The sequence below is a fragment of the Carex rostrata genome, chromosome 17 (assembly GCF_964058835.1).
Source record: "Carex rostrata chromosome 17, lpCarRost1.2, whole genome shotgun sequence".
Classification (NCBI taxonomy): domain Eukaryota; kingdom Viridiplantae; phylum Streptophyta; class Magnoliopsida; order Poales; family Cyperaceae; genus Carex; species Carex rostrata.
Window position 1 is genome coordinate 4,619,598 of NC_135934.1, and position 24,622 is coordinate 4,644,219.

Here is a 24,622-nt window from a genome sequence, read left to right on the forward strand (position 1 = left end):
ATTTGCCTTGAGTATAGTAATATGATTTGCATTTTATTCGTGAATAAAACGTTTTTTAGAGGTTATCGAACCGAATAGCGAATAAAACGGTTGACCGAACTTTTACCGATTTATTCGCGCAAAAAAAACGTATTATACGTTTTTTACGAATTATTTGCATTTTATTCTAAAAGTTCATCGCGTTTTACGCTCGGTAATACGTGCAATGTAGCGATTTCACAGTTCACACCATAGTAACATGATTCGTATTTTATTTGCGAATAAAACGATTTTTAGAGGTTATCAAACAGAGTGGCGAATAAAACAGTTGATTGAACTTTTACCGATTTATCCACATATAAAACACGAATAATACGTTTTTTTTACGAATTATCGTGTTTTGTTCTAAAAGTTCGTCGCTCTGTGTATTTTTTTCGCTCCGTAATCCGTGCACAAAACACGGTTTCAAGCAACAACCAAACCACGTGGGCGAATCTGATTCGCTGTGGCACAGTTTTTGTGACAATTTTTGAATTTTGAAATGAGTCAAAGGAGTCAGTGAACCAACGGGAACTATCTTAAATCAATATTTTAATTTATACAACAGATTTTAAATGTCAAAGACCTCTGCTTCACACGACAAAGCAACACGTGGGTGAAGCTGTGCCACAATTTTGAATTATGAAAGGCCTAAGTGGGCCCTCCCCCCACGTGACCACCATCTTACATGAAAATTTTAATTTATGTAGCAGATTTTGAATATCAAGAGTAGGGGTGATTAATGAGCGAGCATGAGCGAGTTAGGGTATGCTCATGCTCGCTCATTAAGTAAATGAGCGAGTTGTTAATGAGCGAGTTTAAATGAGCGAATAAATGAGCGAGTTTAAATGAGCGAATAAATGAGCGAGTTGTAAATGAGCGAGTTATGAGCGACTCACGAGTTATGACTTATGACTCATAACAAAATTATATAGTGTGTCCACGTATAACAAAATTTGTTAAAAGTCATCGTAATAAAATCCAACAAATTGTTATAATTCATTTAAATGAGTGAGTTGTTATGACTATTACTTGTTTTGGGCTTTTGGCGGAGGTTTTGATTCTGCCGATTTACAAAAAAAATGAATATGAAACTATGAATATTAGTATATTACACAGGATTAAATGTTACATTGTACTCATTATATTACACATAATTAAATATGAAACTATGCTCACTATCTATCAATTTTAATGAGGCAAGGTTGATGTTATACAGAATTACATAAGATTAAATGTGGCAGGGATTAGGTGTGGCAAATTCTTAATGAGCGAGTTATGAGCGAGTTGGGTCATGCTCATGCTCGCTCATTAAATAAATGAGCGAGTTGTTAATGAGCGAGTTTAAATGAGCGGATAAATGAGCGAGTTTAGATGAGCTTTTAATGAGCGAGTTATGAGCGGCTCACGAGTTATGAGCGATTTACTCACCCCTAATCAAGAGGCACAGCTTTTTTTTTGCCACCAAATTTTGTTTAAAAATGTTGAAAATTAAAACAATTAAAATATATATACATTTCTTTTGAATTTTTTTTTTTTTTTTTTGCTTTCTTATAAAACCAAATCATTTCCAAAATATACTCGAATGATGAATTTTTGACTTCGCCGAACTGAATCCGAATAATTAATTTGTCACTGTAGCCATAACACTTTCTCCACAAACTTCGAAAATTTACACAACCATTTTAGAAGCAACGGCAATAATATTATGAGAAAGAAACAAACTGGTAAAATACATTGCCAAACCAGTATCATCCATTCTCACTACACAAATGCGACTCAAAACTAAACTCCAATAAATTATTGGAACAGAACTTGAAATTTGAATTTGAACATCAGCCAGCCATTTATTTATTCAATTGGCCACATCCATGAAAAACTCTGGGGGTATCACTGAGGGGCAATACTTCTTCGCCACAAACTTATACTGCAAATGAGGTGATAATGTAGAATAGCATCATTAGATTTACAAGTGAATGAGTTAATGAATTACTATTGTTACCTTATGCTGACTGTATTTTTCTCTGATGGCAGGGAGATTGCTTCCAGCTCCATTACAGAAAAGCCGATGAAGTGCATTGACACAGTCTTCCAATTCAGAAGGTTTGTACAAGGTGTAATGCGAAAGTGTAGCACTCTACAATCAATAACAAACAATCCCTTAATTACAAAATATTTCTGCTACAAGCATTCAGCATATTAGTCTATTCGCATTGAGGATTTTCTCTAGATATAATTTGGTCTAACAAGTAGGAAAAGATTTGATCGTGTACCAGTCAATTATCATTGGGGTCAACTAAGCCTCAATTTGAACATTGAAGATAAAATATTTGGTTTAGTTCGTACAATATAATATTTTAGAGATTAAAATTGAAACATACCCAAGGATTTTTTGTGGGGTGGAGTATAAATTTTGCCAGAAAGATGGAGGCAGCAACTACAAGTGAAGGACTGTAACAAAGCAAGTTGTACTCTAGAAGTGACAGCTCAGCAATATAACTTGCGAGAAACTCCAACGGCATCAAGGGTTCCTACAGGTAAGGAAGGTCAATTATAATTATAACTAAAGTTGTCAGCTTTAGTAATTTGCTGGGCCCAATTTCATCAGAAACAAACTGGAATAAATATTTTACATTGTCAAACTGGATTAGTGCCTTATCTCAATTATTTCTTCCAAAAAAAATCACAATTCAGCTGTGCTGTCACAATTCTCCTTTATATTTCCATTACATATATAAGAAAATTATAATTTGGTATCTATATAATAAAAAAAAAGTACCTCATCACACAATTGAGCAGCACGAACAAACCGCCTAGTTGTAATAAGAGTTAAGAAAAATAATTATTAAAAAAAAAAGTTCATTAAAATCAATTGAGATAACAAAGGCACTCAGATTCAGACCTCAAGAAACATTTTGCAGTTGGGGCAGTCAATTCAAATTTCAAAAAATTCAAGACGGTAGCCTCCATTTGTAGAACCTCATCTTTGAAATATGTGTTGTCCGTTATATAGCAGAACTCCTCTACCTGGGGTGCACATATCTCCTCATATTTCCTAATAAAATTCACATGACATAAATTCTTGGTACAACAAATCAGATCTTCCATAGAATGAAATCATTATTACATAAAGCCATCATTCTTACGATGCAATTAACATGCATGCAACACCAAGTAGTTGTAGTCTCTGACGGCTTATCTCATTGCCTGAGAGATACCGGTCGATATAGTTAATGGTCAAGTACAGTGTATCTGGTACAAGCCTGTACTCCTCGGCCACCTACATCATAAAAGTTAACCAAGTTAGATATATTCTTTTGTGTTTGGACTCTGTTTGAGCGAGAGCAAAAGAGAGAATATAACCTCCACAAGCCAGTCAATAAGAATCGCCCTCATGCTAGGATTAATATCGGTTTGTATAGTTTCTAAGAAATCAACTGAAGGTCTTTTCTTTGTCTGCAAAATCAACAACAGGCCACAATATCAAAGATTGAACGACCATAAAAATGGAAGAAATTATACAAACCAACAAGATTTTGTTATTTAAAGAATATGGCAAGAAAATATTATTGACTCTATAGTTGTCTCTTTCTAAGCTTATTTGCACTACCAATAAATTTTGCTCAGAATCGTTTATATATTATGTAGGGCAAATGACAGGGTTCATATGAGCGAAATACCCAATTAAAAATTTTGTGGTTAGTAATTTCTTTTTACATTCAATAATATGTGTATGCGATTTAAATGGATCCTGATATAATTTAACACTAAATTGTTATATATTTTATAGCAAAGCTGTGAGCCACCCATTAAATAGCCCAAATTAGTTATTGTTAATGGCTTCCTCTGTTGTAAATACAATAAACAGAGAAAAACAATTGAGTTCTACAAGAATATGCTCCTTAAATTAAAGTATTTAATTCAAACATAGGGAAAACACGATAATTTGATGTAAATTCACCTCAGCCATGCGCAAGTGGTTGTAGATATCACATGCAAGTGAGGCACACAACTGTGGGTCTTCGTTGTCATTGTCAATTTCCATCACAGAAGATGCATTTTCATTGCACTTGGAAACTGTCAAGTTAGTACCAATTAATAAACTCTGTACCCATCAGCCCGTGTATATAATGCTAAGGATGAACATTAAAAGAAAAGAAAAAAAAAATCAAACCTGGACTAATGATGTCATCAGAGATTCGCAAATTAGCATTGGCTCTTTTCTCAAGTGAGGCAACCATAGAGGAGTTTGCATTGTCTATGTACTCAAAATCAGGGCTCTTCATTGAATCACACATGGACATAGTTTCAGAGTCCCCCGACCTTTCTGGAGAGTGATCGGTACGGCATGGTATAAGAGGTACAGGAATGGTCGGCACAACAAGTGGTACAGAGACATCCTTTGTTGGTACCGTAGTGGTACTAGAAGTAGAGACTAAAGATTTAGTAGGGAGGTTAGTGATGGTAGGAGCTGAGCGAGAAGAAATCTTTTTAGGGCCAGAAGGCGTCAGCGAGGTTCGTCGGTTTGTTGAGCTGCGATTGGTTGCAGTGGTGGCCCCCCTTTTCACAATGGACAATGCAGGTGGGTTGGTCTTCTGTGAAAAATTGAATAAAAATTCTGATACAAATGGCATATAACAATTGCAAAAAAAATTCAAATATGCTTCAAACAGAAAACCAAGAATAAGAATGTTCCAATAATCACAGGCTAATAAGAACTTTTTACAATTTTAATTAAGTCAAATTTAATTAAGATAAGATCTCATCCATACTCAGTGATTTTTGAATGGTAATAAAGACATAGTCAGATAATAAACAAAACAAATCAAGATAACTTCTTGTAAAGGAACTAGTTTATTAAAACGAAATAGCATCTCTCATTTCAATTCCTTAAATCATTGCCTAATAATAAAATAATTGAAATATAATCAAGAATCCTAGGTAAAGCTCCATGAACCAGAAAACAAAATTATATTCAAATAATGGCTTTAATAAAAATCAATATTTTTTAGGCACAACTGAATCAATTTAAGAATATATGAACCATCGAAAGGTTACTATCACTCAATTTATGCCCCTAATTCATACAAGGCAAAGAAACAATGATCAAGTACTGATAAAAAGGAGAGATTCAAAATTCTCGACACTCACAGTTACAGTCTTTGCTGGTGCTCCAGCAACTGCACGCCCCGCATTCCTCACATTACTTACATCTCCGAGCGCAACCCTCTTCTTTCCGGTGATGGCCGGAGCCTTCGTCGGAGCACTCTCGGACGCCGCTCTCTTCCCAGGCGCCGATGAAACTGAAATCGATGACCTCCTGTTCGAACTCGCCATCTCTCACAAACCCTTGCCCTTCGATCGACAGAAATCGAGTGAAAATAGTTTCTTGTTTCTGTTTGGATTTTGATAGAAATCGAAGATGCAGGGTCCGTCTATCAGGATTTCAAAAAAAAAGAGTTTTCGGACTGAGACAAAAGGGTTTGAGAATTATCTATAATGAACCCGGTGTATAGTTCGTCGAATCACTGATACGTGGGAACCACTTTGGCACATAGGCGTGTGACTGATTCACCCGAGTACGCATACTACTTGTAATTTGAATTTTTTGTTGCATCTCTCAATTTATTTGTAAATGGAGATGTCCCTTATCATAATGTTTAGAGAAGCCTAATTCGAAATTAACTGCCATCTTTTCATATTTAAAAGATATTTATCAACCCCTTATATCACTTCACACTGGACCCACATATGGCAATTAAAAGAATCTCTTTTTTCTTGAAAAATTGACAGTATCATCCCTAAATTTCTTCTTTTTTTTCCAAAATTTCCCCTCTTAAATTTCAATTTTTCCACATTAATTGAGAAGTTATGTATTATTATTCTATGGTAAATAATTGACGAGTTACATTTATTAGTTGATAGGAATTGATTTGAAATCCTGGTCATTCAGTGCCGTACATTCGCTTCCTCGGATTTTGTGCTCGAAGAGCGCTCAAGTTACAACGATTTTCTTTCAAAAGTTCTTTTTATTATTTTATTATTTTATTATTATGAGGTAATTTGAAATTGGGACAATCTCTGCCGTTGATTGGTTGCCTCAAAGATCGTGCATAGGAGCGCCCACTTGGCTTGGCATTCTTTGTCGAGTGTCTACAGTTTCAGAGGTTTTGAATTATGAATCTATGATGGATGGGTGCGCTTACTACTGTAGGTAAAAGTCACATTTTAGCTTTGGTTTCTGGAAGCAGTTTTAGTTTGATAATTGAATGTTGGAAAGTGAGAGGGAGGTGAGCGGATCTGAGTTGTTTTAAATTCGAAGTTCGGACTAGAGAAGAAGTTAACATTCTGAAGAAAAAGTTAAAAGGAAGATTTTCTGTGGTCATATTTTCGTAAAGGATTTTGCTGGATATAGGGCTGTACATTGAACGGTTATTTACTCGTGTATGTCTGCATATTATTCGCAAATAAACTATTCGTATAATTAAATAAATTATTTGTAATTATATTTGTCATGTATCTACAAAAACAGATCAAACAGATATAGATTTGATTTTGAATTGTCAAAATCATGCGGATGATCGAATTATTCAAATTCAAAATGAGGAGAAGAAAGATGGCGACGCACAAGGCGAAACCAAGGTGATTCCCAAGAAGACGCAACACACCAAGGAACCCGCCTGAGGCGCACCATGTTTTTGTTGGGTTTTGACGGTTCAAACCCATTTATTTGCTTAAGTTGCGGAAAGAGTAAAACAAAATTTTTACATCTAACTTAAGCTATGGATTAAATGAATCAAGAAGATCCGTTTAATTCTATTTACAGATCTACTCCATAATTGATTTTCTAAAGCTTTAATCTATTTACCAATTAAATAGATTAATATAACATGTTTATACCTTGTTTCCAAATCACAGTTGGAATGCAGACCGAGCGAGTAGATCGATCAGGAATGGTTGCCTCGGAGTATCAAACGGATGATACCTCTATTGGTTATCCACCAGGACTAACCGGAGAGTGGTTTATTTCTTTTGCCAGAAATACCGTAAATCGCGGAATTCTGCAAAAAACACTATTCACTTATCTCGTGAAAACTGAAACCGAGAAAGAGAGAAATTCTAATTAACGAAGTAATCAGATTAACATGTGAATTAGTAATTTTTCTCTTTCACCTCACCCCTCTATTTATAGGCATTTGAGGAGGTTCGTCAATGACTAAAATACCCCTCAAGTTCGACCTATTTACCAAAATGTCATGCCACCTTTCATTCCATGCCACCTTGCATGACACCTTAGGGTGTAGAAGCATGTAGAAGAGTGTGGAAGGTGGTGTGTCATGATTAGTAAAATGCTTTATAAATTGGGCTTTGACTTTGGGCTTTTAATTTTAATTAAGGCTTTGATTATTTTTGGATTTTAAACCCATAATTCAAATCCATAATTGACAATTAAAATCCAAATCAAATATATATATAATTGTCATGTACAATTATATTTCTTTTCGGTTGTTGTTCGGTAACTTTTATACAACGTAACGTGTACGTTTATAAATTAACCGTTGTTTCTGCTTGTCATTTTTATATGACATTTATAATTTAATTATATCATGTATAATTAATTATAACCATCTTAATATTAATTATAATCAATTTATAATTAATCAGTAAGATTCTCCGAGTAGCTCCTATATGGTGTGACCCAATAGGATATGTGTTATGTTGGTAAATAGAGTTAAAACTGTTTTAACTTCTATAATCATGAGCGGCATCTGGCAGTATACATCATGACCATCCAATTACACAGATGATGCTGTACTGTACAATATCACGATCCAGTAAACAATTTACTTGTGTCAGTTCTTTTGTCACATAGTTATCAGATCAGTTTTAAGGTAGATGTGTGTCATCCTTGCTAACTGAATCTTTTCTTGATCTTGAGCAGATTATCAAATATAATTACTCTTGTAATTATACCGCATGCAGATAATCTAACTCTATTAAGGGGCCCAGTGATGCTACAGCTCGTATAGAGATACGAGGGACAAATAGTATTCTTGGTAAACTACCACTTCCTCAGCTAAGTTATACATATGGAAAAGCTACCGTTATGACTGCTTTTTACGGACAGCGTTAGATAACAATCACACATACATATTTCTTAGTGGGAACGATAAATATCTCATACTTTAGAACCTGTCACTGAATGAAAACATAAATGACACGAACACAATTCTATTTAATGTTTCATTTGGGGTCTGTCAAATACCATGTTCCTAGAACATGTATCTATGTGATTAAAATGACATCTCGTGTCAAGTGGTTTGTAAAACTTAACAATCTTTTAATCCACATACTAACCTTACAGCGGTAATTAGTGTTCCTGCTAATTACCTTGGTCAGTGACCTTTTTAAGAGTATATATCATCTATATTATGGAGTTTTAACAATTTCAGTCATGAACTCGAAATGATCCATAAATGCAATAATACTCAAGGCAACAAAATGATATATAAATAAACATTCAATTCATGAACAAAGTTTTATGATAATTTATCGTATTATTGACTTCTAGATTATTACAAACTAACAATATATACCCTTTTTCGATCATTTTATTTTTATTCTATGTAAGCAGTTCCGATCTCGAGTTCTGTGGCACGGACGATTCGGGATGCTTCCCACGCCTACATTAGGAGCTACATGCCTAGAACGGGTTACCCCACCACGGTTCCGATCTTGAGTTCCGTGGTGGCATTTTTATTACTTGAGACTGCACAGTTCCGATCTCGAGTTCTGTGTAGGTTTATTTTATGCTACCACATGGTTTCGATCTCGAGTTCCATGGCGGATTTTGGTCTGCATGGTTCCGATCTTGAGTTCCATGGCAGAGTGAGTGCACAGTTTCGATCTCGAGTTATATGGCACTGGTGATGATATTCTTATGACTTGCATTGTATGATTTCTCCTATTGGATATGTTTGGCTTATGAATCGTCTAGGTGAGATGATACACCGGATTTTGATATACCCATCGGCTAGTGTGCTATTATCTTGTGGGCAATGCTCAATGTCACTAGGCAACATGTATCATCGCTCTCTGAACACAGTCCTTGGAATATATTATTTTGAATCTTTTGATCCTATTGGCACGGCACGGGGTGATTTACTTAATCCGTATCATTATTATTATTATTTTATTTGGGGCACACAGTGCTAGGAGTACTGGATTTTGACTTGATTATTATCCGTTATGATATTTTGCTTTTTGGGTTTATTTTTCATGTTGGCATAATAGATTAACTACATCATGGCATTATTTAAAAGTATTGTAAATTCTATTAGATATTAATATAGGTTCATACATGTGTATATTTTAAATTATATTCATAACTGAATGCAATTTATAAATAAAAGTGTTTTGACCGTAGAGGATCTTCTGGGTCACATACTGGGCAACTCGTTGCTCACCCACAAATTGTTTTGTGGGTTTTAGATACTGGTCCTGATGGCCCGTAGCAGGAGTTGGAGATACAAGAACCCTTTTTTAGATAATTGAGAAAAAATGTGGTCGCCTTTCAGGAATATGTATTATTTCTAGTTGAAGTGGATTCAAATCTATAGCAGCTTCCTCTTCTTTTAATATTTAAGAAGAACTGATCAAGGGCTAAAGTTTTATCTTACTATACTTTGGCCTACTAAAAGGGAGACGATGGGGTCAAAGACAGATGTAATAACCAACTTCAATCTTAGGTACGTACATACTCTAATTAACATAATTATTTAAATTAATGGTCATGTTCTTTCGGATGAATCATCACATATGTTGCTTCGCTGGGACCTTCCCGTGTGCAAGTCAAACATGTACATCGTAAAATAGTTGGTGCAGTACGTAGAACTTGTCAATCTGTGTTAGCAGCACAACGTTTAGACTTAATTGTTTAGACACTTTATCTTTTAGACAATGCCACTTCCTGATTACCAATGAATCTTATATCCGATTTGAAAATTAATTTTATAAACGGGCCTCACTATAGCGATGTGCCATAAACAAAATGTAGGCTTAAGTAGGCCCACAAGTTGCACAAATCATTCATTTTTATTTGAGCCTTTTTGTTGGAGTTTAAAAGGTTTAAAGTTTGAACAGGCTTTTGGAGAGAGCAAACCGTTACAAAGCATTACAAATATCCTCTGCATTAACGTACCGTTTGAGTTAATTTCTGAACCGTACGATCAGAATTCGGGCCAATTTAGCCCAAGCCTATAACGCACGGGGCCTTTAATATTAGTACAGATCTCAATCGGACGGTCCACATTTTATCTCAAAATTTGAGTTAATGCAAAAGATATGAATTCGTCAAAACATTGCATGAATCTGCCTGATATAGATATTGTGGATTGCAATTGCACTATCAATAAAGTATACTTTATCCAACTATCTTAGAATTTCAAAAAATAATAAGAATAAGATTAGAAGAAGTTGGCAATGCTTCAAATGTGTTCCCAAATAAACCTTTTGCAAACTTCTCACCTATTTACAATACTTACAATATTTGAAACATACTATATAATATGCCATTTATCAATGGACTGAAACGAAATGCTTACTGTGTGTGAGATTTCACTTCAAACACAATCATACTTAAATGGGCAACTGATCCAAAACAAAACCAAACCAACCAGCAACTGCACGGATGTAGAATTGCTCTCTGCTACCAAAATAAGGTTGGGAGAGGGGGGCGTCCGACACCCATCGGACCACTTTTGTGTTTGATGGGTTCTCTTCACCGTCGAATCTGCTTTAGGATTCGCGCCCACAATTTCACGTCTACTTTAAAATCCGTATACACGAATCTTAAAGCAGATCTGACGATGAGAGAACCCATCGAACACAAAAGTGATCCGATGGCCATCAGACAGCCCCCTCTTCCAATAAGGTTAGTTATGACTGTTCAAAACATCACCCACTCTATATTCAAATGGCATATACAATATTTTAGAAATGAATTTCAACAGCTATGACTAGAAGATCAGAAACTCGATTATGATTTTTCATTATTGATAAAAGAAACTGTTCAACACAGACGTACTTACTACACAAACATACCATGCACCCAGTTAGTTGCCTTAACACTTTCTCCACACAAACTTCGAAAATTTACACAACCATTTTAGAAGCAAAGGCAATAATATTATGAGAAAGAAACAAACTGGTAAATATACATTGCCAAACCAATATCATCCATTCTCACTACCACTAGCTGAGCCAAACACAAATGTGACTCAAAACTAAACTCCAACAAATAATTGGAACAGAATTTGAAATTTGAATTTGAACATCAGCCGGCCATTTATTTATTCAATTCGCCACATCCATGAAAAACTCTGAGGGAATCACTGCAGGGCAATACTTCTTTGCCACAAACTTATACTGCAAATGAGGAAAAGGAAATTGCAAATTGAAATAAATGTAGAATAGCATCATTAGATTTACAAGTGAATGAGTTAATGAATTACTATTGTTACCTTATGCTGACTGTATTTTTCTCTGATAGCAGGGAGATTGCTTCCAGCTCCATTACAGAAAAGCCGATGAAGTGCATTAACACAATCTTCCAATTCAGAAGGTTTGTACAAGGTGTAATGCAAGAGCGTAGCACTCTACAATCAATAACATACAATCCCCTTAATTACAAAAGATTTCTGCTGCATGCACTCAGCATACTAGTATATTCGCATTGAGGATTTCTCTAGATATAATTTGGTCTAACAAGTAGGAAAAGATTTGGTCGTGTACCAGTCAATTATCCTTCTGGTCAACTAAGCCTCAATTTGAACATTGAAGATAAAATATTTGGTTTAGAGATTAAAATTGAAACGCACCCAAGGATTTTTTGTGGGGTGGAGTATAAATTTAGCCAGAAAGATGGAGGCAGCAGCTACAAGTGAAGGACTGTAACAAAGCAAGTTGTACTCTAGAAGTGACAGCTCCGCAATATAACTTGCGAGAAACTCCAACGGCATCAAGGGTTCCTACAGGTAAGGAAGGTCAATTATAATTATAAATAAAGTTGTAAAGCAAGTTGTCAGCTTTAGTTATTTGCTGGGCCCCATTGGCTGGTATAATTTCATCAGAAACAAACTGGAATAAAGTTTTTACATTGTCAAACTGGATTAGTGCTTTATCTCAATTATTTCTTCCAAAAAGAATCACATTTCAGCTGTGTTGTCACAATTCTCCATTACATATATAAGAAAATTATAATTTGGTATGTATATAATAAAAAAGTACCTCATCACACAATTGAGCAGCACGAACAAACCGCCTAGTTGAAATAAGAGGAAAGAAAAATAATTATTAAAAAAAAAAAGTGTATTCAGATCAATTGAGATAACAAAGGCTCTCAGATTCAGACCTCAAGAAACATTTAGCAGTTGAGGCAGTCAGTTCAAATTTCAAAAAATTCAAGACAGTAGCCTCCATTTGTAGAACCTCATCTTTGGAATATGTGTTGTCCGTTATATAGCAGAACTCCTCTACCTGGGGTGCGCATATCTCCTCGTATTTCCTAATAAAATTCACATGACATAAATTCTTGGTACAACAAATGAGATCTTCCATAGAATGAAATCATTATTAAATAAAGCCATCATTCTTACGATGCAATTAACATGCATGCAACACCAAGTAGTTGTAGTCTTCGACGGCTTATCTCATTGCCTGAGAGATACCGGTCGATAAAGTTAATGGTCAAGTACAGTGTATCTGGTACAAGCCTGTACTCCTCGGCCACCTATATCATAAAAGTTAACCAAGTTAGATATATTATTTTGTGTTTGGACTCTGTTTGAGTGAGAGCAAAAGAGAGAATATAACCTCCACAAGCCAGTCAATAAGAATCGCCCTCATGCTAGGATTAATATCGGTTTGTATAGTTTCTAAGAAATCAACTGAAGGTCTTTTCTTTGTCTGCAAAATCAACAACAAGCCACAATATCAAAGACTGAACGACCATAAAAATGGAAGCAATTATACAAACCAACAAGATTTTTTTATTTAAAAAATATGGCAAGAAAATATTATAGACTCTATAGTTGTCTCTTTCTAAGCTTATTTGTATTACCAATTCTGCACAGAATCATTTATATATTATGTAGGGCAAATGACGGGGTTCATATGAGCGAAATATCCAATTAAAGATTTTGTGGTTAGTAGTTTCTTTTTACATTCAATAAGATGTGTATGCGATTTGATCCTGATATAATTCAACACTAAATTGTTATATATTTTATTGCAAAGCAGTGAGCCACCCATTAAATAGCCCAAATTTAATACAATAAACAGAGAAAAACAATTGACTTCTACAAGAAAATGTTCCTTAAATTAAAGTATTTAATTCAAACATAGGGAAAACCCGATAATTTGATGTAAATTCACCTCAGCCATGCGCAAGTGGTTGTAGATATCACATGCAAGTGAGGCACACAACTGTGGGTCTTCGTTGTCATTGTCAATTTCCATCACAGAAGATGCATTTTCATTGCACTTGGAAACTGTCAAGTTAGTACCAATTAATAAACTCTGTACCCATCAGCCCGTGTATATAATGCTAAGGATGAACATTAAAAGAAAAGAAAAAAAAATCAAACCTGGACTAATGATGTCATCAGAGATTCGCAAATTAGCATTGGCTCTTTTCTCAAGTGAGGCAACCATAGAGGAGTTTGCATTGTCTATGTACTCAAAATCAGGGCTCTTCATTGAATCACACATGGACATAGTTTCAGAGTCCCCCGACCTTTCTGGAGAGTGATCGGTACGGCATGGTATGAGAGGTACAGGAATGGTCGGCACAAGAAGTGGTACAGAGACATCCTTTGTTGGTACCGTAGTGGTACTAGAAGTAGAGACTAAAGATTTAGTAGGGGGCTTAGTGATGGTAGGAGCTGAGCAAGAAGAAATTTTTTTAGGGCCAGAAGGCGTCAGCGAGGTTCGTCGGTTTGTTGAGCTGCGATTGGTTGCAGTGGTGGGCCCCCTTTTCACAATGGACGATGCAGGCGGGTTGGTCTTCTGTGAAAAATTGAATAAAAAATCAGATACAAATGGTTGGAAAAAAAATTCAAATAGGCCTCAACAAGAAAACCAAGAAAAAAAAAGTTCCAATAGTCACAAGCTAGAAAGAACTTTATAAAATTTTAATTGAGATAAAATCTGATCCGTACTCAAATGATTTTTGAATGGTAAGAAAACCATAGTCAGATAATAAACAAAACAAATCAAGATAACTTCTTGTAAAGGATCTAGTTTATTAAAACGAAATAGCATCTCTCATTTCAATTCCTTAAATCATTGCCTAATAATAAAACAATTGAAATATAATCAAGAATCCTAGGTAAAGTTTCATGAACCAGAAAACAAAATTATATTCAAATAATGGCTTTAATCAAAATCAATATTTTTTAGGCACAACTGAATCAATTTAAGAATATATGAACCACCGAAGGTTACTATCTCTCAATTTATATGCCCCTAATTCATACAACGCAAAGAAACAATGATCAAATACTGATAAAAAGGAGATTCAAAATTCTCTACACTCACAGTTACAGTCTTTGCTGGTGCTCCAGCAACTGCACGCCCCGCATTCCTCACATTGCTTACATCTCCAAGCGCAACCCTCTTCTTTCCGGAGATCGCCGGAGCCTTCGTCGGAGCACTCTCGGACTCCGCTCTCTTCCCTGGCGCCGATGAAACTGAAATCGATGACCTCCTGTTCGAACTCGCCATCTCTCACAAACCCTAGCCCTTCGATCGACAGAAAAAGAAGTGAAAATAGTTTCTTGTTTCTGTTTGGATTTTCGATAGAAATCGAAGATGCAGGGTCCGTCTATCAATTATTTCTCTTTTCGAGTTTTCGGACAGAAACAAAAGGGAGTAAAGAGGAGGGATTAATAAGGGGTTTGAGAATTATCTGTAATAAACCCGGTGTATAGTTCGACGTACCACTGATACGTGGGAACCACATTGTCACATAGGCGTGTGACTGATTCACCCAAGTGCGCATACTACTAGTATTTTGAATTTCTTGTTGCATGTCTCAATTTATTTTGAAAATGGAGATGTCCCGTGTCATCATGTTTAGAGAAGCCTAATTCAAAATTAACTGACGTCCTTGACTCCTTTCATATTTAAATGATATTTATTAACCTCTTCTATCACTGCACACTGGACCCACATAATAGAAATGGCTAGTAAAAGAATCTTTTTTACCTTGAAAAAAGACAAGATCACCTATCATGAAAGTTTTATCCCCTAAATTTTCTTTTTATTTTTTTCAACATTCCCCCTCTTAAATTAATTCTTTTCCACATTAATTGAAAAGTTCTATATTATTATTCTATGGTAATAGTTAACGAGTTACATTTATTGGTTGATAGGAATTGATTTGAAATCCTGGTCATTCAGTGTTTTTCTCGGGTTTTGTGCTCGAAGAGCCTCAAGTTACAACGGTTTTCTTTCAAAAGTTTTTTTTTTATTATTTTATTATTTTATTATTAGGAGGTAATTTGAAATTGGAACAATCTCTGCCGTTGATTGGTTGCCTCAAAGATCGTGCAAATTGGAACAATCTCTGTCTAGTGTCCACAGTCCCAGAGTACCTGTTCGGCGACCCTCCTTAGCCCTCCTTAGAGCATCTCCATTAGTGCAAGGAGTTGCAATTGCAAAACGGTTATTGAAATCAATTTCAGTTCTTAATTGCATAACTCCTACAACATGCAATTGCAAATCCAATTTTTTCGCTCCAAATCAACGAATTTAATGAAGTTTGACTGACCCTTTGACCAGAACTGACCCCTTCCTTTCCTTCCTTTCTCCGCGAAATCAATTTCCTTCCTTTCCTTCCTGTGACCAGAACTGAACACCTCCAAAACCAACATTAATGACTAAATCCAAAATCTATAACACCAAGAAAACAAAAACATGCGTAAATGACTATTAACTCATTATACATAATCAACCAAGAAATTTTGGAATCATGACAAGTGCTTAATTAAACAAATAAATTGAAGAAAAAAAGGGAGAGGCCGAAATGCAGTAATACTGTTTTCATCATATAGCAGAACAGAATGAAAAATTGAAAACAAAATAATACTCATTAAGGTGCTTAAAAGTAGACTACAAGTAACAAAGAATCCTAAAATTATAACCATGTAGCAACAGATCTCCAACAACTTTCATCCCTGTTCGAACCAATGTTAAGTAGATTGAAGATGCCCATATCAGTATCTTTCAAGTATGCAAATTGCGAGTATTCCCTGCTAAACAATAACCATAAATCAATAAAGACTTTGCAAAATAAATTATAATCAGAAAATACAATAATTTTTGCATTATGTTTTTTCAAATAAGACGTGTTCCAAAAGGACAATTCTTCATCATTCTTTTAAAATTTCAAGTATACAAAATATATTTAAATTTATCTAAGACAACTCAGCTTGAAATGTAAAATTTGCGGAAAGGTGCATATACATAATGGAATTCTTACTTTTAATTAAATCTACTGATCTAATTTTAATAATTTTCAACTCAACAGAACTGCATTTTAAGTATTTAAAATTTGGAGTGGCCTTGATTATACTCGTAGTTGAACCTTTCTGAAGTGATGTTTTCTCGTACAAAGGTCGGTTTTGACTCGTACCAGCTAGAAAAGTAAGAAAGGAAGAGACATAGTACCCATAAGTAACTTCCTTGATAGAAGAGAAGCTTTCGAAATAGTTCATCTTCTCCACTCAGAAACAAGCAACTTCCAGAACTTCACCCTCTAGTAACATCTCATTCAACTAGAGATCTCCAGTCAGAAACAAGCAACCTATCAGACAAACATGAGCTGCAGGAAATTGTTTTGCCTATTATGGAGATACATGATGTTCCTGAATCAGATGCAGAGAGAATAAATCAAGATTTGATTAACAGGCTGGAGATGATCAGGATGCCAAACTCCATCACCACTGAAGAGAAAAGTACTACTAATGTGAAAATTGAAGGAGCAAAAAAGACTCAGGAAAAGGTCAAACAAGGAGATGATGTAACTATTCCAGAGGATTTTCGGTGCCCCATTTCTCTTGAGCTAATGTGAGATCCGGTTTATTGTGTCAAGTGGACAGGTTTGTAAATGGGGTACCAATATCTGAGAGCAATTAATTGTTCTTGTGTACATAATTTTGCTGGACCTAACGAGTACCTGCCCATACAGTTATCGGGCACCAGTAAAACAATACATATTTTACCAATACTTGATACACATATATAGGTGGCCGAAGGTATGTAGCTATATTAGATATATGGTGTTGAAACTTGTGACTGAAATCTTTTCATGAAACACCTAGGCCCTAGCATGCCAAAATCAAATCACAGGAAAAAGGTTGACCAGTAACATAGACAAAAGCTCTGATATACTATGATCAATGAGGCTTAAAAAAAATTGGTCCAAATCAACACAATTTCGACCAACAAGGTTTCTAGATGTGTCAGCATGTAAAACCTAGTACCAATCAGCTAACCTTATCTGATGACGTGTACTCCAGCTCGAAGCACTTTATACTGTATTCAATTTCTTGGTGCACTCACTCACCATGTGGCCATACTCGCAGCAGTTCCAGCACAACTTTTGTGTTGGGCACTCAGCTGCTATATGGTTGTTTATAATAATTTCATCTAACAACAAAATTCAAATTAACATCAGAACCAAGCAACTAGCTTCATGCATCAAACAAAACAGAAAAATAAATTATATTCAATAATTCGACACGTTTCCTAGTTCTGAACAAAATTTCTTATCAACTAATTGGTTGAGTTTCTTTTCCAAAACAAAACAAAATAGATGAGTTCACTACAATTGAACCTCAATTGAAAGAGCATGAATAAAAAACTTACCAGTGTAAGCAAATTGATTAAAAATTCCTACTAATAAACCGAGAGATATTGGTCAAACGAACCATAGCAAGGAATAAGCATAAATTGGGCAACAGAATTCGCCACAAATAACATAGACCAAATCCACAATCAAATATAAATCAAATAGAATTTATCATTCACCACTCACCCCAATAATACAACAAGGAAGATCTTCGTATCAATGAGCAATTCCTCTTCAATTGTTCTAAAAAAGTAGATGCGACATAGGGGAAATTCTAGCCGTGACACATAGAGACACAGAGAGGGGCGAAGAGATGGAAGGGAGTGATTGTGATATTTTCTCGGAGCGCGGCTGTATTGAAACGGAGAGGGGAAGAACAGAGGAATGGAGGCGAAAATGGTGAAAGGGAGGTACGGTGGAGGAGGAACGAGGACGGGAAGGGGAAGAAGGGTAGAGGAAAGTTTCTGTTGACGGTAGCTCAAGTAGCGATGAGCAGATCTCTCGCAATTTGAAGTTTTTGAGCGATTTGCAAGCTTGCAAATCCTGAAAGCTTTCGTTTCTGAAATTCTCTCTCCATTGGTGTCTTGCGAATTTGAAATGACACGTCGGACTTTGCAAGCGTAATTGCAAGCCGATGGAGATGCTCTTAATGCTCCTTAATAACTTAATCTCAACGAACAGATATGCCTTAGCGGAGATTATTTACTTCCTTAACTAAGGAAGCCTTTTTGTCTCCTTAACAAATCTATCTCTTTTGAACCTCCTTAGCACCAAAATTCTGAAATTTTGGACAAAATTGCCCTCAAAAGCAGAGGCCTTAAGGAGGCCTTCTCATGCTTTTTCATTTTTTATTGTCTTTCTTCTCTCCCGGAGGGAACGCTTCCCTAGACGCGGGAAAGAAAAAAGACACTTCTCTCCGGCGAAGATTGACGGCGATCAAGCGATTAACACTCCAATCCGACAACCCTATTACGTTCGCAGCGAGATGCTCTCTCCATTGACACCCACACCAAATTTCCCCGTGCCTTCTCAAGTTTTCTAAGCTCTCTTCTCCCCGAGCATTAGTTTCAGGCACAATCAGGTAAGTGCGCATTTCTACCTTCTTACCTTACATCAATTTATCGAGTGAAGGGTTGATTTGGTGATTGAATGAAGTTCAGTAAATAATTGTTGCCTTACTAAGTCTCTGATTTGTGATTTATGCTTTAAAATTCTGATTGGGTTGTTTATTTGATATGAAAAAGTTTGATAATGATTTGGTATGAAATAAATGTTTGATTTCTTCTTTTTTTTCTCCACTAGTGCGTTGTTTATTGAAGCTTACTGATCATTTTTTTGGTTTCTAGTATATTAAACTGTGTTAAGCTTACTATTTACTAATACCAGTGCGTTTTCCCTTTGCTCTGCGTTTTTTATGAGGAGAAATAAAAGCAAAGCTTTGATTTGGACAATTTTTTGTTTACTTGCATACTTCAATGAGAGGAGAAATAAATATATGAGTAGATTAATAAATTTAGAACATCAAATTCAATGCATGAAATTAGAACCGGGCAATCAAAGCAATTAAAGGCAAACTTGTGCAATTAGATACGAAATCAGCACTTGGCATTAAGAATCCTACTTTGATTTTAGCATAGTTGTGACTATAGCGGTATTATTGATTATTTTGGTACAGTGGATTAGGACCTTTGGTCATATAAAATATAAAAGTATTTGTGTTAAAAAGAAATTATCTAAACAATTTTGATTTAGTAATTCAAAGAAATTATGGTACAAGATGGATAATTTTTGTGTTATTCTCGGCAAACCAATCTGCTATGAGTCCTTCATGATTTATAGATTGAATACTGTTAGTCTTTCTTTTCATTTATTTTTGTTGTATGTGTAGAATGGATCATGTAGTAACTTGTGCAATTAGAGGCAAGAAGGGTAAGAGCCGAGCTAATGGAAATGATGGAAACACTGTTCGTCGAGAGAGAGATGCAAACTGGTCTGATCGAGAGACCAACATACTCTTGGATTTATTAGAAGAGGTTCAAAGTAGAAGGCAGGATCCAAATGGTGATGGTGGGTACAATGACCTAGAATGGAGTTATGTTCACTGCGAATTCGCTAAGAAAAGCACACAGAAGCGTGCTTTATCGAGTTTAAAGCTGCGCTAGAAAAACTTGAAATGTGATTTCAGTTTTTTTTCGATGCATGGCGAATCGTAGTGGATGTAGCTGGAATGAAGATGCACACATACCGGATGTTCCGGAAGATGCTTGGAGAGATCTCAAGGAGGTATTAGAGGGTGTCACAATTTTATTAAATTTTAAGTATTCAAATTACTAGTTTATTTACTAGAAAACCCTAATCAATTATATTGAAAAAAAGGTATTGTGGGCATTTAATAAAGATAGTTACTACCCTTCTCAACATGCATCAGATGAGAAATAAATGAACTTGCTTAAACTCAAAACAAAATGTAATTTAATTGAGTCTTGCATGAACCATACAGAGAGGTTTAATTACTATATGAAAATGAAATGAGTGAGACTATGGTACTATGCATAGCGTGGATTGGTCTATACTACGGATCAATATTTTTGTGTAAATAGTTCACTGATTTGAAACATGCATTGATTTGGTCCCAAATTGTAGGTCTCTTGTATTAGCTGAAAGTTTGGTCTCAAATTAGCTAAAACTTGCAACTTTGGTTCCTAAGTACATGTACTTGTATTTATTTTGCAGAAGGACCCTAATCGATATAAAAAGTATATTAACAAGACTTTTCCATGGTACAATCGAGTCGAGACTCTTTATGGAAAGAGTATAGCCTCAGGCTCATCGAATATAACCACTGCTCCAAATTGTTCAATTCCCCGCACATTCGGTGAAGTTTCTAGCTCAAATGATAATATTGACACAACCCAACAAGAAATGGATAATTTCAGCAATAATGAATTTCACACGATGGCAGATGGTATTGACCTAACTCAGGAGCCGATTTATGAGTCGGTCGATATAACTACAAATGTCCTGATTTTGGAGTCAGTCGATCCCGTGACAAATGTGCCAAATTCTGAGCCAATTCATGAACCATCTTCACTGAATCGTAAGAGAGTTAGGAATTCAGCCTATCAGTCCTCACGCCGTACCAAACCAAAAAGAAGTGTTAACCCTATGGATGAATTTGCTGAAAGATTCCTCTCCCAACAGCAACAACGAACTGAACTGATTGCTCAAATAGGTCAAGCAAATCGTGTACACGATCAAGTTCTTAGCAAGCTTCAATCATTAGCATTACCAACGGCAATTCACGTTGATATGGTGATGAGTTTGGGAAACTCTTCGATAAGAGAGTATTTTATGAAAGAAGATAATAATGAACGCCTAATGGCGTTTATCGATCGCGCAGTTGGGATGTTTCGGTTTGGTCAGCTGCCCCTTAACTCCTAACTAGTCAATAGATTTGGGTTTGACATACTTTTGTTGAGTAGGTTGGTAATCGGATTATGATATTCCGACTTTTGTTTATATGACATAGTTTATTACAATTTATGTCATGTTTTTGGTATAGTAATTACTTGTAGTTCAAACTGGGATTCTAATATATTAGACCTATTTGTATTTTGTATGAATTTGCAATTGTGAATGTTTACAATATTTTATTTATAAAATTGGCAGCTGTTAACATTTGATACAGTGTGGTTTTTTCTTTTGTGATATTTAATTGTTTTATAATTTTTTTTAATGTTTTCGTTGTTTTGAGTTCTTCTTTTTTCTTTGTGATATTTAATTGTTTTATATTTTTTTTTAATGTTTTCGTTGTTTTGACTTATAATTTTTTCTAATAGATTTGCATATGATCCTACATTTGTTAATTTCAGCTAGCAGCGTTTCTAAATGAGAAGGTAAAAGGTCTTTAGTATATAAAAGAGAAAAGATATACAAGGACATTTAGGTCTTTTCATTCTATCATATATATGTTATTATTTGTTCTTAATCCTACCTCCAAACGAACAACTACTCCTTAGAGAGGATTAAAAATTTAATCCTTCTCTCTTAAGGAGGTCACGCCGAACATGCCCAGAGGTTTTGAATTATGATGGATGGGTGTGCTTACCGCTGTAGGTAAAAGTCACGTTTTAGCTTTGTTTTCTGGAGGTGGTTTTAGTTTGAAAATTGAATGTTGGGAAGCAAGAAGGAGGTGAGCTAGAGTATTAACAATACCCTTAACGGGTATACCCTACCCTACCCGCTCGTGCCCGCTGCCCGGGGTACCCGTGCCCGAGCCCGGGTATGGGTCGGGTACGCGGGTACGAGGGTAGGGGCAAAAACCGGACCGGACTCACATTTTTGGACTCATACCCGACCTTACCCGTACCCGACTATACCCGTACCCGACTACCCGACTACCCCTACCCGATACCCGAGTACTGTTCACTTTAATTCAAAATTCAAAAAACCGGTTCCCTCCCACTCGCCCACCCGGTGCCATCCCATCCGGACCCGACCCATACCCGGAAAAAAAAAAAAAGCAAAAAAAAAACAGCAAAAAAAAAACCAGAAAAAAACTGCAAAAAAAAATAAAATAAAATAAAATACCCGTACCCGTACCCGCCCTACCAGTCAAGGGTACACGGGTACGGGTATAGAACGGGTAGGGTATGGTTTTTAAAAAATATACCCGACCATATCCGTACCCGAATACCCTTGTACCCGTCCTACCCGTACCCGAGACGTACCCGTACCCGTCCTGAGTATACCCGGGGTACCCGTACCCGCCCGACCACTAATACCCTAAGGTGAGCGGATCCAAGTTGTTTTAAATTTGAAGTTCGAACTAGAGAACGAGTTAACGTTCTGGAGAAAAGGTTAAAAAGGAAGATCTTGGAGTACAGCAAAATATCTCTGGATTTTCTGTGGTCATGTTTTTGTAACGAATTTTGCTAGATATAGGGTTGTACATTGAACGGGTATTTACTTGTGTACTGCATATTATTCGCAAACAAGCTATTCGTATAATGAAATAAATTATTTGTAGTTGTATATTTGTCAAGTATCTACAAAAACAGATCCGACAGATATAGATTTGATTTTGAAATATCAAATAATGCGGATGTTCAGATTATCCAAATTCAAAATGAGGAATTGAGGAGGGTTTAAATCATTCGTCTTTCTATATGTTCCATGCAATGTGTACAATTTATCTATTCATGTTCAAAGGACAGATAGAAATACGTGTATAGTCATCTATTTTTTATTTTTTATTTTTTAAGATAAGAGTATGAGGTAAGCCTCCACCTTTAAATATTTATAAAGAACTATTTATCTGAATTTGAAATCAGCAATTTCTCATACAAAGAATATTATTTTTAACTACCAAATCAAATCAAAGATTGATTCTCATAATTTTGTATTTTTAGTGTCTAAAAGTGGATTATATAATTAAAATTATTTGTTTAGTTACTTCAATGAATATGTTGGTGGTTTTTTATATTGTTCTTGGATATCAATGTTTCTGATATTTTTTTTGGCTTATTTGTAGGTTGTGTTATTGGAAGTTGACTTAAAAAGGATTTGTGTTGTGACTTGTGAGTATAAACAGATTATAGTATATTTAATAAAACTTGGGGGCCTGTCCATTTTTTTTTTTAAATTCTATATTGTAATGTACAATTAGATATTAATAATCATAGAACTAGTTGATTATATTTACATTGTAAAGTGCTTATATTTGTTAGACTACAAACACTTGATTGTACCAAACTATAACATTAAACCTACATGTGTTTACACTTTCGATTTTTTTAAGTCGAAATATTTGGTGTTTAAAGTTGCATAGTTAGGTATTTCTACATCAATTAGTTTTTCAGTTTTTAAAGTTGAATTGTCCGTTTTTTAAAGTTACATTGTGAGGTTTATAATTTTTTTTGGTTGAAAGTCCATAGATAATTGTATTAATTCAACGATTTACGATTTATGAGATAGTTATTACATAGGTTTTTTTCATTTAAGTTGAGAAGCATGAAAATTTATACATTGAACTACTTGTACAATTATTTAATTTGTTATGTAAAAAACTAACAGATATGTGAAGCCAAATAATATGAATTGCTCTATTCACGCCGGATTAGCATATAGGTGGGCCTTTCGATTTTCTTCTCTGGGAATGTAGACACAACAGTAATTTTTTCGAGTTACATGTCTAACAGAATGTCTTCTTCTTTTCAAAATCGACGCCGCCTAGAAAAATGCGCAGCCAAGAGGCACTGAATCAAACCGGACCAAAAAAGTCACCACTCAAAGAGGAGGAAGACGAGGGCATTGAATCAAACCGGATCGGGACAATCACAACTCAGAGAGGAGGAAGAAGAGGCCATTGAATCAAACTGACGAGAAGACACCAAATTAAACCGGACATGAAACTGAATCAACTGAATCATGACAGTCACCACTCAGAGAGGAGGAAGAAGAAGGGAAAGAAGAAGAAGAAAGATGATAGAGATGAGACAACTCTTTGCATTCTCGTCATCGATATCAACCATAAAAACGCATATCTTATTCATACATAGATATGATAGATACTGCAGGTTGAACAAATTCACAACACCCTCAGTCGAATCCGAAGAGTCGAGACGGACGATGAGGGTTATACTTGAACCTTTTATAGTGACTATATTTAAAAAGTTTAACCTTGCTAAG

The 24,622-nt window shown here is 35.4% G+C and overlaps 3 protein-coding genes across 6 annotated transcripts; 1 reads left to right on the forward strand and 2 right to left on the reverse strand.

Moving 5' to 3' along the window:
• Positions 1-1,701: 1,701 nt before the first annotated feature.
• LOC144568122 (cyclin-A1-4-like) lies at positions 1,702-5,493 on the reverse strand. The gene is made up of 10 exons (XM_078318358.1): positions 5,170-5,493; positions 4,193-4,613; positions 3,980-4,095; positions 3,382-3,474; positions 3,165-3,298; positions 2,921-3,073; positions 2,798-2,831; positions 2,400-2,549; positions 2,021-2,155; positions 1,702-1,945 (listed from the first exon to the last, which is right to left on the reverse strand). The coding sequence occupies exons 1-10, from the start codon at positions 5,353-5,355 to the stop codon at positions 1,874-1,876; spliced, it is 1,494 nt and encodes a 497-aa protein (XP_078174484.1). The 5' UTR covers positions 5,356-5,493; the 3' UTR covers positions 1,702-1,873.
• A 5,554-nt stretch (positions 5,494-11,047) lies between these two features.
• LOC144568123 (cyclin-A1-4-like) lies at positions 11,048-14,942 on the reverse strand. Its single transcript, XM_078318359.1, has 10 exons — positions 14,617-14,942; positions 13,665-14,085; positions 13,453-13,568; positions 12,892-12,984; positions 12,675-12,808; positions 12,431-12,583; positions 12,307-12,340; positions 11,898-12,047; positions 11,541-11,675; positions 11,048-11,445 (listed from the first exon to the last, which is right to left on the reverse strand). The coding sequence occupies exons 1-10, from the start codon at positions 14,800-14,802 to the stop codon at positions 11,374-11,376; spliced, it is 1,494 nt and encodes a 497-aa protein (XP_078174485.1). The 5' UTR covers positions 14,803-14,942; the 3' UTR covers positions 11,048-11,373.
• A 3,870-nt stretch (positions 14,943-18,812) lies between these two features.
• Positions 18,813-21,854, forward strand: LOC144568460 (uncharacterized). 4 transcript variants are annotated; one of them, XM_078318818.1, is made up of 3 exons: positions 18,813-19,017; positions 19,821-20,215; positions 20,666-21,854. In XM_078318818.1, the coding sequence occupies exons 2-3, from the start codon at positions 20,132-20,134 to the stop codon at positions 21,371-21,373; spliced, it is 792 nt and encodes a 263-aa protein (XP_078174944.1). In that variant the 5' UTR covers positions 18,813-19,017; positions 19,821-20,131; the 3' UTR covers positions 21,374-21,854. The 4 variants fall into 4 exon arrangements, with proteins under 4 accessions (XP_078174944.1, XP_078174945.1, XP_078174942.1 ...); XM_078318819.1 differs by having other exon boundaries at positions 19,835-20,215; XM_078318816.1 differs by having other exon boundaries at positions 18,813-19,013.
• The last annotated feature ends 2,768 nt before the right edge of the window (positions 21,855-24,622 follow it).

Bases quoted from the DNA above. Each gene is read 5' to 3' on its own strand.
- LOC144568122 (XM_078318358.1), bottom strand. From the start codon at position 5,355: ATGGCGAGTTCGAACAGGAGGTCATCGATTTCAGTTTCATCGGCGCCT. The intron at 2,832-2,920 runs GTCTGAATCTGA...TATTACAACTAG, and splicing joins ACTGCAAAATGTTTCTTGAG to GCGGTTTGTTCGTGCTGCTC. The intron at 1,946-2,020 runs GTAACAATAGTA...CCTCATTTGCAG, and splicing joins AAAAATACAGTCAGCATAAG to TATAAGTTTGTGGCGAAGAA.
- LOC144568123 (XM_078318359.1), bottom strand. From the start codon at position 14,802: ATGGCGAGTTCGAACAGGAGGTCATCGATTTCAGTTTCATCGGCGCCA. The intron at 12,985-13,452 runs GTGAATTTACAT...TTGATTTTGCAG, and splicing joins ACCACTTGCGCATGGCTGAG to ACAAAGAAAAGACCTTCAGT. The intron at 12,048-12,306 runs GTACTTTTTTAT...CCTTACCTGTAG, and splicing joins CTGCTCAATTGTGTGATGAG to GAACCCTTGATGCCGTTGGA.
- LOC144568460 (XM_078318818.1), top strand. From the start codon at position 20,132: ATGGCGAATCGTAGTGGATGTAGCTGGAATGAAGATGCACACATACCG. The intron at 20,216-20,665 runs GTATTAGAGGGT...TTTATTTTGCAG, and splicing joins CTTGGAGAGATCTCAAGGAG to AAGGACCCTAATCGATATAA.